General features: G+C 34.2%; 2 protein-coding genes across 2 annotated transcripts in view; one reads left to right on the top strand and one right to left on the bottom strand.

The window, feature by feature from the left end:
• Positions 1–13,259, top strand: part of LOC150095746 (ras-related protein Rab-35-like) — an 81,287-nt gene that overhangs the window by 52,566 nt on the left and 15,462 nt on the right. The window lies entirely within an intron of this gene.
• The window catches only part of LOC150095745 (putative RNA-binding protein EEED8.10), a 268,565-nt gene continuing 255,660 nt past the window's right edge, over positions 355–13,259 (bottom strand). Inside the window, exon 21 of the mRNA XM_090410562.1 lies at positions 355–3,391. Coding sequence (XP_090266688.1) covers positions 3,270–3,391 — 122 coding nt within the window. The 3' untranslated portion in view covers positions 355–3,269. The remainder of the gene's footprint in view (positions 3,392–13,259) is intronic.

Here is a 13,259-nt window from a genome sequence, read left to right as displayed (position 1 = left end):
ACAGAGAACATAACGACTACTCATACATGGTACCAGCGTACTATAGATCGATCACCCAAACTCGTGTATGGACTCGACAATGATTGCCTTTAATTTGCACTCTGGCAATGCTATTTTTAAAATGTGGTTATTACAATCTAATTAAACTGCTATTATTAATTAGAAATCATTCATGCAGTTTTGCTAGGACAAAGGAAATATTCAATAGTTCACCTATTCAAGCAATTATTTTACAAATTTAGACTCAAGTTTTGCTACGTGGTTTTTTTTTTATTATTATTAATTTAAAATTAAAAAAAATCAGATAAACTTCAAACAAAAAAACTATTTTGTTTGTATGTGTCTATACAGAAATTTTGTGAAGTAGTGTTTTTCATTTTTATTATGTACAATCACTAATTTTCCAGACGTTGGCTTTTATACACAACTGCATTGCATATTTTATATTACTTTTAAATACAACTTTTCAAGGCTTGAGCATAAACAATATAAAATGCAAGTACAGATCAACCAGCAGAGCACTTTGCAAAGAAAAGGCCACAATTTTTTTTTTTTCCCCCCAGATAACTGAGGTCAAGGCTTCATTTATAAAATCTCCACTTTTCTGTGCAAATGCCATCTACAAAATTACCAAAAATAAACTAACAGTTATTTAAATATACTATATCTAAATTGTCAAACTGAAAATTTACAAATTTAGCTGTTCTTTATATGCATTAAAATATATAAATAACTAAGAAATTTAACACTGTTTCTAATCTACTTAAAATTTAATAGATATGATGAACATTATAAAAATTTTCAATCTGTTTCATTAGCAAAAACTGATAATAATGACCATCAATGAATTTAGTAAGGTGCACTTTTACATACGTGATTTTTTTTAAGGCTTGAACATTTTAGTTTTACAAACACACAAAATTTCTCTATGTGTTAACATATGGATCATGTTATTTATAATTGCAGCAGCGTGCATTTCACTCTGTTAATAAGAATGAAAAGAATGTGACTTGCTAATTACAAATTATATCATCCTGGGAATTTTTAATAGCATTGCAATTTATGCCAACTGATATCTTTTAGGTGTACAATAATCAGAAAAAGAATCTCTCTTTATATAATTTTTCACCTAATAGAATGAAGAAATATTTTTCACACTGTATTACAGAGCAGAAATTATAGCTATAGCTGGTATCATTTGGGCACTGATCTTCAAAAACAAAACAAAAAAAAGTCCCTTAAAATTATCATCAAATTACCTGTAACATATGATAATGTTAATTCTTGTATAAACTAGTGGGAGGTATTTAAAATTTTTTTTTCTTCATTTGTGAGGGGAAAAAAAGCTGCCTTTGAACTGTCACACTCCAATGCAACTTTCCTAAAAGTTATAAATCTGGAATTGTATTTACCATTACAGCAGTGAATTGTCAACTGGTTAACTAAATGTAAAGATTTCATAAAATTATGTTTTTGAAGTTATATTTCTTTATATGTTTAACTATCATCATATTATGTCTTTTTTTTATTTTTTTTATCTTAACAGACAGATAAAATCCTCCTCCTATTAAAAATTAATATATTTTAATCATACTGAAATAGAATTATGCATAACTACTGTAAGAATAAGAAGTTAAATAAGTAAATTATATGAAAAGTACAAATATTTCATAGCATCATTAGTATGGAAGAGTGACAAAGTAAATATTCAAAAGTAACTGGATACAAATGAGTGCAGACTTCCATAGTGTTATGTTTCCTAATAGGATTAGGACCTAGATGATAGCAAATGTTTTGCATGCATTATATCCAGTTTATTTTCTGATTCTTCTCCACTGATGATACTATACATAATCGACTCCTACTACAGTGAGAGCCGATTGTGTTTGTGCTTTTAATATATATTAAACTATTTTCACTTCACACTGTAGTAATGTATAATTCTATTCTTACTGTGTAATTCCATTTTAGTATGAACTATCTGCGAGTACCATGGCATATTCATGTTTTAATCATTTTTCTCAATGCAAGTGGAAAATGATACTGAATTAGTTAAGAGCTAAAGATATCTACAAGATAAAAAAGAAAATATGCATAATACTAAAATAAAATACTACAAATAGATGTAGCAGTGGATGCATTTATACAGAGTCTTTGATGTCTCCATGTAATATTGCACACATTTGTCACTTCTTTTGTTATCTGTACAATATTTCATCAAAGCAGCAACAACAACAACAAACAACAATGTATTTACAAGAATGTACATTTTATACACATCAGTTTCCAAGAAACTTAAGGAGTGATTCCCACTTTTAGAATTTAATTTGCTGAATGTACTTAATTATTAAACACTTCTATTAAATGCAAGCCAAGATAACGTTTACTAAAACCTTTTACGTACAACATTTGCGATTTCAAAGTGTGCGGACACACATATGCACCTTTAATTTAACTTATTTCATAAGTTTTTTTCTACATATCATTAAGGTATATTTAATAAAACAAATGCTAATACAGTAAACTCTCACTGTAAATAAACTTACTCACTACCCAAATGCCCCAGCCTTAACTCCAATAGCAGCAAACCATCTATAACTATTTCTTTGTTTCCTGTGAGCTTGCTATAGTAAGAGTTGACTGTAATTATCGCACATTTGGGCAAATGAAAATTTTGCATTTCAGCTTCAACTTGGACCAGGTGAATCTTAGTTAATTTTTGTTAATAAAAGTTAGTTTTCTATTCAACAGAATATTTTTTAATTATATACTTTTTATCATGTCACTTTATTCAAATGTAAAAGCCTAATCTCTCCCTATGCTAATTTTGTTAGTTCTGTGCTTCTAAATATTTGTAAGTAGGAAACAACGGAAACATTCTAATAAATTATAGTTAGTTAATACACCTATGTTAAATTATATCAGTACAGGTTAACAATGCAACATTTAGAAAAAAAAAAAAACTAATGTATCATAAATGTAATAATTATTATTACATGGGAATGATAAAAAAATGGAATATATACAAGAAACTGCAGTCTTTGTGCATTTTGTTTTACTAAGGTACTAACAACATGCACATTTATATACATATCAATGTGCAGAATGTCCTATAGTCAAGCATATCGTCTTCAAAAGTTTACACATAATAGTGAACATGCATAATTGTGTGTACTGATGTGCAACTGTGTATATATATGCATAATTTATATACATATACAACTGGACTTGAGGCACAATAGAATTTCATTTCTGAGTTGCAGGAAACATCAAAATGGTGCCTCCATCTGCTCTTCCCATTCGTTATCAAATAAAATAGATGGGTCATCTGCTGTAAGAAAATCTTCCACCATTTCATCAGTTACTTGCCATCCTGTGCTGCCTGTTGCTCCTAAAATATATGTATAGCAATAATTAATAATTCTGTTCTCTTCTCCTTCTAGAGAAGTTAAGGCTTAATATCATTAAGGGTTTTTTTTTTTTTTTTTTTTTTTTTTTTTTTTTTTTTTTTTTTTACATCTTAACTATACAGTAAACTGCATAACATTTGACCCACCTCATGACAAAGACCAACCAAATGGTGCCAAATATTACAAGAGTCTGGGAAAATAACTTGAAAAAGTACTCGTGTATACTGGTTTCAAAATATTTGCAATAAAATATATCAATAAAACTTTTGGTTTGGGCCAGAAAAAACAAAACAAAAAATAAAATAAAAATTATGTTTTCTATGACCCAATAAAATGAACATATGAATAACAAATAACATGCTGAGATGTATATATATACTGCTCACAGTTCATTTCATAGTTTAATGGTAACAGACTGAATCATATAATGCTCTTGAGGGGAAAGAGAAAAGAACATTTTGATTTTGTGATACTGCAGATATCAAGATTAGGAGGGGGAGAATCTAAAATATGCAACAAAAAAGTCCTCTCTCCTCATCCAATATATCATATTTTTCACTCTCACACACACACACACATATATATATATATATATTTTATTCATCATCATCATCATACGTATCAAAGATTTAGGCCTAGCATGGCCTGCTCCGGTCTTAGAAGTCATCGTTTAAGAGGTCATCCTGGTTTTCTTTTTCCTAATGGCTTGTACTCTAAGGCTTGTTTTGGTAATCTTTCTGTTTTCATTCTTTGAACTTATTTATTATTATTTTTTTTTTTTATGTTTATTGTAACATAAAATTCTGGTCTTGACAGCTACTATCTAACCTAAATCCAACTTATTCAATTTTTCTAATCCTTTTTTTTTTTAAAAAAAATAAATATGCATAGATCTTTTCTTGAACATATTAGGACATTCCTGTATTATCCTTACTTCACACACACACACACATTATTTTTTTATTTATTATTATTATTTTTTTCGTGTTAAGTCATTCTTTTCTTGAACATACTGGGACATTCCTGTATTATCCTTACCTTCAGTTTTATTTCCTTTATCATTATTATTTTTTTTTCTTCTTCCTATTTTCCTTCTCTTTACTTTGCAGTGTTGAAGGTTTTCTATTCATTTAACCACAACCATACACAAGGATAAGGTGGTTAGCCCTATGACCCCCAGTGTATCCTATGTCTGTAGAAGCGTTGAGTTCTCAAGGCCAGTGGTTGCCTGCTTGCGGGAGGAAAAAACCTCAGATAAACTGGGGAGAAAAACTGGCCAAGTTAGCCGGTTTTTCTCCCCAGCTAACTTGGCTATGTCTGAGAAAGATCCTAAGCTCCTCACGTCAGTGATAGGAATCAAACCCAGGACACCCCTTCCCCAGGCATATGGTTGCGAAGTGGCCATATGATGAATATATCGTCTACATAGTGCAGCCATATTTTGTATAAATAATACTTTTTTTTTCATGTATCAAGACAAAATTTGGGAACAAAAAGAAGGATTGGCTATAAGCTCTTCACACTCTCTCTGGCTTTAGCTAACCTATTTATGTAAAACTTTGAAAATAATGCTTTAAACAATTATCATAAAAAACCAAAAATATGGCTATGCTATGTAGGCAATATCATCATATGGCCAGGAACAACAGATGAACTCATTGCTTTAAAAGATTACCTAAATAATTTGCATAATAATATATAATTTACTTTAGAACAAGAAGAACTTAGGAAACTGCCTTTTCTAGACATTCTATTAAAAGTCAATGAAAAGGATAATAAACTTTTTTTCTCAATATATAGAAAACCCACCAACACAGGAAGATTTCTTAATGTGGCCTCGCACCACCACCCTTCGCAAAAAATAGGTCTAATAAAGACCCTAAGGAACGTAGTGTATAACATTTCCAGCACAGAGAAACCCCAACTCAACATCACCAGAGTTAAAGATCGGTACTATCAACGTAAGAAGCCTGAATGGCAAAGAAATGGAGCTAGCTGAGGAATTAGATAAGTACCAGATCGACATAATAGGGGTGACTGAAACAAAAAAGACCAAAACTGGTGAGATCTTTCTGAGCAATAAATACAAAATGTTATATTCAGGCAATGACAATCAAGGAAAAGAAGGAGTAGCCATAGTATTCAACACAAAATACGAGGCTAATCTTCTTGAATGGCAGTCAATCTCAAGTAGAGTAATGTGGGCAAATATGAGATTGAGGAACTGGACAATGAGACTTATTTGTGCCTATGGTCCCACAGAAGGCTCTACTAAGGTAGAAGTGGAGGAATTTTTTGAGGCTTTAGAAAAAGCAACTGACACAATGAAAAAGGAAAAGTTGGTCCTTGTTGGGGATCTAAATAGCAGAGTAGGAAATGATTGTGAGACATACAAAAATATTTTGGGAAAATTTGGAGAAAAGAGCAAAGCTAATAATAATGGCAAATATCTGTTGGATTTCTGCTCAGGACATGGACTGGTTATTACTAATACCATGTTCCAACATAAAAATGTGCACAAATTCACATGGAGAGAAGAGGCTAGGAATAAGAAAAGTCTCATTGACTATGTTATCGTTGATAGTGATGTTTTCTCCCTGGTGCAGGACACCAGAGTATACAGAGGATTTGAAATTGGATGTGATCACTATTTAGTCTTGAGCAGTATAAAATTGAATTTCATATTGAAATGAATGACATGTAAGAAAGTTTTAAAGCGAATAAAAGTTGAGCAGCTCTCAGATGTGAACTGTAGACCAAAATACACAAAGATTATTGAAGAAAAAATGAAAGAGTTTGAGAACAGAAATCAAACCTTGGAGATTCAGTGGCAAACTCTGAAGAAAACATTGACTGATTCTGCCAGCGAGGGATGTGGTGAGGTTGTGTGCAAGGATAAAAAAATCAGAACTCCCTGGTGGACACAGGAAGTTAAAGAGGCAGTGAAGGAAAAGAAGAAAGCATATCAAAAGTTCCTGGTAAATAAGTCAGCTTTTACTCTTACAGAATACAGAGACAAATGTAAGAAAGCTAATCAGTGTGTAAAACTAGCTAAACAAAAGTCATGGGAGGACTTTGGCAAGAATATAGAAAATAAATATCAAGAAGGTGGCAAAATATTCTGGAAGTTGTTGAAGAAGCTTAGGAATGGAGGAAAGAGTGCTGTAAAAGGAGTTAGAGATGATAAAGGTGACATGAAAACAGGAGAAAAAGATATCCTTGAAGTATGGAGTAATTACTTTGAAAAACTGCTAAATGAAACAAGCAGTGATGACAGCACAGTGATAAAAAACACTGACCAGGCATGCAGTCAGGAATACATATCCATACTTGAAGTAGAAAAAGCCATCAAAGGCTTGAAATGTGGAAAGGCAGCAGGAGTAGATGATATTCGACCAGAAATGCTGAAGTATGGTGGTATAAAAGTCTTACAGTGGGTGCACTGCATAGTTCAGAAAGCCTGGACAGAGGGACGAATTCCCGATGATTGGAGTAGAGCTCTCATAGTACCCATATATAAAAAGGGAAATAAAACTGAATGTGAGAATTACAGAGGTATTTCCCTACTGAGGGTTCCTGGCAAGATCTATGCAAGTATACTTGAGAAACGGCTGAGAAGAATTGTGGAAGAAAAGCTTGGTGAAGAACAAGCTGGATTCAGGCCAAATACAGGCTGTCAGGATCAGATCTTCACTTTACAACAAATAGTCGAGAAAGCATGGGAATACAACAAAGATCTGTATTTAAGTTTTGTCGATTTGGAAAAGGCATATGACAAGGTGCCAAGAGAGAAGCTATTCAATACGCTGCAGTTATATGGTGTCAATGGGGCATTGTATCAAGCAATACTTAGTCTTTATTTGAGTTGTAAGTCAGCAGTTAGAATTGAAGGAAGTACAGGAAGATGGTTTAATGTTAAATCTGGTGTGAGACAAGGATGTACATTATCCCCTCTGTTATTCATTATCTATATGGATCACATTATGAAGGAATGTGGTATTAAACCTGATATCAAAATTGGAGATGTTAATGTCAGCTCTTTGCTTTATGCGGATGATGTTATACTTCTAAATAAATCCGCTACAAGTCTGCAAGATTCTCTGACTAAATTGAATAGCTGTTGTAATAGATATGGTATAAAGGTCAGCAATAAAAAGACAAAGACAATGAAAATAGACAGAATCATTGAAAATGTCAACTGTATTGTGAATGGAGAACCTGTGGAACAAGTGAAACATTTCAGCTACTTAGGCACGATTTTTAGTGAAGATGGTAAATTAAATATAGAAATAGACAACAGAATCAGCAAAGCTGGTACGGTAGGAAGTCAATTGAATAAATTCATATGGAATAAGAGAGAAATTAGTCAGAACACTAAATTAGCTGTATACAAGACAGTGTTCAAACCAGTTTTAACTTATGGATCTGAGAGCTGGGTCAGAAGTAAATTACTTGACCAAAGACTAGAGACCGCAGATATGAGAGTCCTGAGAAAGATTATAGGCGTGTACAGATGGCATCAATGGCAATATCATATTAAAAATGAGGATAATAGGAAAGATCTTGACATTGTCAGCATCCAGGAATGCGTTAGCAGAGCTAATCTCAGGTGGTATGGTCACTTAAATAGAATGGGAGAGGAAAGATTAGCAAAACAAGTGTTCTCTGCCAGGCTGGCAGGAAAACGACCCAGAGGAAGACCAAGATATAGGTGGATTGATACGGTACAAAGTGCCTTAGACGATAGAAATATAAGATCTGATAATGTTGGAGTCTTGACAAGTAACAGACTGATTTGGAGGAAAATTGTAGATAGGAAGTTAGTAACGATGTAATTTTTTCATGTAGTACTGTCATATCCTGTACACCCCTTGAGGGTACATTTCAGGAATTTGATCATGATGATGAAAAACAGAGAAATGAAGAATTAGAATATTTAACACAGATCTTTTAAAAGAATGGTTATGAAACCAAGCCTATCAAAAAAATCCTCCACACACCTCCTACAAGCATCTCTCAGAAACAAGATTTCAAAAATGCTATCACGCTTCCATATATCAAAAATGTTACAGACAAAATGTCTAAATTACTTAACAAATATAACATCAAAGTAGCCTTTCTGCCTCTGGAAAAAATTTTGAGATTTCTACATCCTCCAAAACCTCCTCATCATCCTTTAAATAAACCAGGTGTTTACAAAATTTATTGTTCTTGCTGCATCTGCTATGTAGGACAGACAGGAAGATCTGGGGAAATTCGTATGAATGAACACGAAAAGGATGTGCAAAACAGAAGAGAACACAAATCAGGTCTAGCTTTCCATACCACTTCCACCAGCCACAATGTACTCTGGCAGAAAACAAAAATGTCGTACACAGAAAAAAACCGTTACATAAGGAAATTTAAAGAAGCTGCAAACATGCTTAAAATACCAACACAATGCAATAAAAATCAAGGATTAATTCTCCACCAAGTTTGGTCAGCTTTAATAAAAAATATACCTCAGTCAGACCTCGGACATTATGAACGTGAACAACAGCACGTGGCATCATCCAGCATTGATTAAATTCAGCACTGCTTTGAATCTGCATTCTGATTTTTAATTTTATGAATAGTCAGACGGCTATAACTGTATAGCATTAACTATTACTACTAATTTCTCTTTTCTTTGTGTTTTAAACTTTAAGTTACCTTTTACCCCTGAAGATGCAAGTCAAACGACTTACAAAACTTGACGGGTCTTTTATTAATTCATTGTGTTTTATATAGCTTATTAAAAAAATGTGGTCCAATTACTGGAATACACTATGTGAAAGGGAGTAAGTCATTTAGGCTGAAGTTTATGAAGTGCATGTAATATCACAGTGATTTTATTTTTTTTAAAGGCAGTTTGACATGTTTTTTGTGTGTATATACACATTATATACGAACAGAACAAGGCACAGACAAGAAGGGTGACCTGTACAGCAGGGGGTCTTCAATGCATGTACCACAAAGCTCTTTGCTGTGGCAAGCTGGCCATTTTGAAAAAATTACTACTTAACATTAAAACGCGATTAAATAAAAAATAATTTCAATGAAGCCTGCGGGCCACTAAGCTATACTGCGGTATTTAGAATTATAAGATGCTTTCCAGATTCACAAGGAACACAGTGCATTTGATACTTTACATAAAATCCTATAAAAATAAATATTAAATAGACATGCTTCTTCAGCCATCTACCAGTGCCAAGCGGTATTAAGTGCTAGTACTAATGTCACAGGGAGATGGCTGAAGCAGAAGTTCATTCGAATGCGCTACCTAGTGCCTTCCAGATATATCTCGAAGGTTCTTGATACTTCGTTATTTTCATATAAATGCAAGAGGATCTCACTCACAGTCAGTCAGTCAGTCGTGAACAGTGTTATATTCATGTATAAGTGCATGCAGGTTTGTCGTGTCAGCCATAGCCTATTGTAGTTTTATATTGCCAGATTTTTTCATTAGTGTGAGACATTCAGTGGATAATAACCGTTACATGGACATTTTGGATCATTTTTTGGTTCACTTTCCATGGCTTCTATGAGTAAAAAGCGGAAATGAAGTGATTCTTGTCGGGTTTTTAATGAAAAGTGGACTAATTTGTACTTTTTTTGTGCCGATCAATGATAAGCCAGTGTCAAAGTGAACCATCTCCAAATTGATTTTAAAGGCAGAGGGGAAGAGAGCGAAGCGTGCGTCAAAGTTATGTAATAGCTGAAAAAAATTGCTAAAAAATCAAAAAGCCTTCTTGGATGGAGAGTTTGTAAAAGAGTGTCTCATCGCTGCTGGGGATATTCTGTGATCAAATGATAAGGAAGTGTTTAAAAAAACTGAGTTTGTCTGGGGCAACTGTAGCACGACAGTTATGAATTTACATCATATTCACTTGCTTTAGATGAGAGCACAGATGTGAAGGATACAGCACAACTGGCTATCTTTGTCTGTGGAACTAATCAACAATTCAATGTGACAGAAGAATTGCTAGTGCTCGTTATACCTATGAAGGGAACGACGAAAGGCACTGATATTCTTGAAGCCACCAAGAAAATGCTCCAGCGTTTCAACCTCAGCTTAACCAACCTCGAAGGTGTGGTAACCGATGGTGCCCCTGCTATGGTGGAAAAGAACGAAGGGTTTGTTGTGCTGCTATGGAAAGAACCGGAACTAGAAGGAAAAGATTTCATCTGTTGAATTTACCAGGAAAATTTGTGCACGAATACTATTAGCTTTGAGAATGTCATGGAAGTTATTGTGACTGTCGTCAACATTATTAGGGCAAGAGGATTAAATTGTCATCAATTCCAAGAGTTCTTGACCCAAGAGTGTAAAGCGGATCACGCCAATGTGGTTTATTATAGTGATGCATTGGTTGAGCAGAGGGAAGGTTCTTAAACGAGTCTTTGACTTAAGGAGCAAAATAGAGCAGTTCAAGTTCATGCAAACCAAGGGGAATCTGATTGCAGAATTTAACTATCCAAAGTGAATGACAGATTCTGCCTTTGTGACCGACATCTCGTTGCATATGACCTAAATATGCAGCTATAATCCAAAGATCAACTGGTGCACACTCTGTCGGATCACATCAAAGCTTTTGTGGCCAAGTTCAAACTTTGGGAAGCACAACTCGCAAAAAAAGACTCAACTCATTTTCAGCTTCTCCCTGAGTCCAACTGTTTGTCTCTTGATGAATACACTACAAAATTAGCCATGTTGCGAAGTGAGTTCGAAGAGAGATTTAGTGATTTCATGAGTAACAGTCTTCTTTAGATTTATTTTCAATGCCATTCAGTGTCAATGCTGCCGAAATGCCAGGCTCAGTACAAATGGAGCTGATTGAACTCCAAAACAATTCTTTCTTTGAGAGAAAAATTATTCAATGTGCCCTTGCTTACATTTTACAAAGACTACATTTCTGAGGATGCATTCCCTAATCTATGCCGGCATGCTTTGAAGATGTGTGCTTTGTTAGGAAGCACATACTTATGTGAGCAGTTCTTCTACAGAATGAAGCATGTGAAGTCCAAGACAAGAATTCAGATTACGGACCAACATCTCGAGAATACTCTGCCCATAGCAACCAACATTGATGCCAACATCGACAAGATGGTCAAGGAAAAATATTGCCAAGTTGCCCATTGACATTGTAAAAAATGAATGTTTTCTTCATTAAATTATCTTTTTTCAAGTATTGATTGTATTTACTTATCATGAACCCGACTCCTACCTCCGCTCTTAAAGCTGAGTTTGTTTATTTTTATAAGATTTTATGTAAAGTATCAAATGCACAGTGTTCCTTGTGAATCTGGAATGCATCTTACAATTCTAAATACTGCGGTATAGCTTAGTGGCCAGCAGGCTTCATTCAAATTTTTAATGTGGCCTGCACTGTCTGAAAATTTGAAGACTCCTGCTGTACAGTAAGGAAGGCCAAAAGAAATTCTTAAGAGCTCTTTCACTATGTGACCATGTAAAAGGGGCAATGACCATGGAAAGATGACTTTAAAATATGCTGAGGGTGGAGACGTACCAGAAGTAAACTAAACAGTTGAATTATTGAGTGAGCATTTTACATGGGAGTATCATCTAAGTGGTGGCATTGCAATGAGAGATGTGACACTGTCTGATGGGAGAACAGAGGTTGAAAAAATGAAGGTGCTTAAAATATTGCAAAGTGGTTTATGGAGAAGTTGAGTGCAGGAGAAAGCAGGTGACCAGTGGTGTACCACATGCTCAGTACTCAGTCCTCTGTTGTTTAATTTGTATATCAATGATATAGGAAATGATTTGACAGAAAATATTCAGTTGTTTGCTGATGATGATGCTAAACTGAAAAGGGCAATGGTAAATGAAGATGCAGAGATCCTGCAGGAAGACTTAAACCGACTAATGGTATGGGCTGCCAGTTTAATCAGGCCAAGTGTAAGGTGATGTATTGATGGAACTGCAGGAAACTGATGAAACTAGGGAGAGTTCAACTCCAAGTTTAGAGGGTAAATCGCCAAGGTAGCCAAAACAACACATCAGACATGGTTATTGAAGAGCAAATTAACAAGCAGGGATAGAGAGGTTATTGTTCTTTCATATAAGGCAGTAATAAAGCCATATTTGGACTACTGCATGCAGGTCTGGACACTCAGATTCTGTGGGAATGAAGAAGTGGTGGAGAAGATCCAGGGGTGAGAGACAAAGATTGCGGCAGGACTATGGAATGCTCCCTATGAGAATAGACTGATGATGGTCTGTGGATTTCAAAACCAGCTGATAGGTGTAAAAGAATAGGCATGATAGAAGTATTTAAATTATTAAAAGGGTTTTACAGGATTGACAGTGAAGACTTTTTTTTTTCCAGTATATGGCAGGAAGGGATAGAACAAGGGGTCATCCATGGAAATTGTGTAAGAGTGTGGTTAGCAAGGGTGTTAGGACTATTTAGACATATTATTACTAATAACATTATTGATGTAAAAATAGTACTTAAGAAATCAGAAAAGAACATTAATTTGAGTCAACATGATAAAGACATTGCATTAACTAGTTAAGGAAGTTTGGTTTTCCAAATGGAGGGACATGGAACTGGAATGCTTGACAAGGAAACATGTTTGTTTATATGTAGAACTTGAAATGAAAAAAACAATAATGTTAACTAAAAAAATCAAGGATTTAAATGTCAACAGAAAGCTAAACAATTTTCTTTTTTGATTCTCAGACAGCCTTTCTGATGACAAAAAAAAAGGCTGTCATTTATGTGGATATTTCTATAATTCACTGACTAGATTTTATCATTCTTGGCTACCTTTCTTTAAAATTATCGGGGGTGCACAGCAGCT

The sequence above is a fragment of the Typopeltis vanoorti genome, chromosome 20, assembly GCF_054136105.1.
Source record: "Typopeltis vanoorti isolate ZY-2024b chromosome 20, IOZ_Tvanoo_1.0, whole genome shotgun sequence".
Lineage (NCBI taxonomy): Eukaryota > Metazoa > Arthropoda > Arachnida > Uropygi > Thelyphonidae > Typopeltis > Typopeltis vanoorti.
Note: the sequence above shows the minus strand (reverse complement) of the source record. Positions and strands in the feature narration are given on the sequence as shown.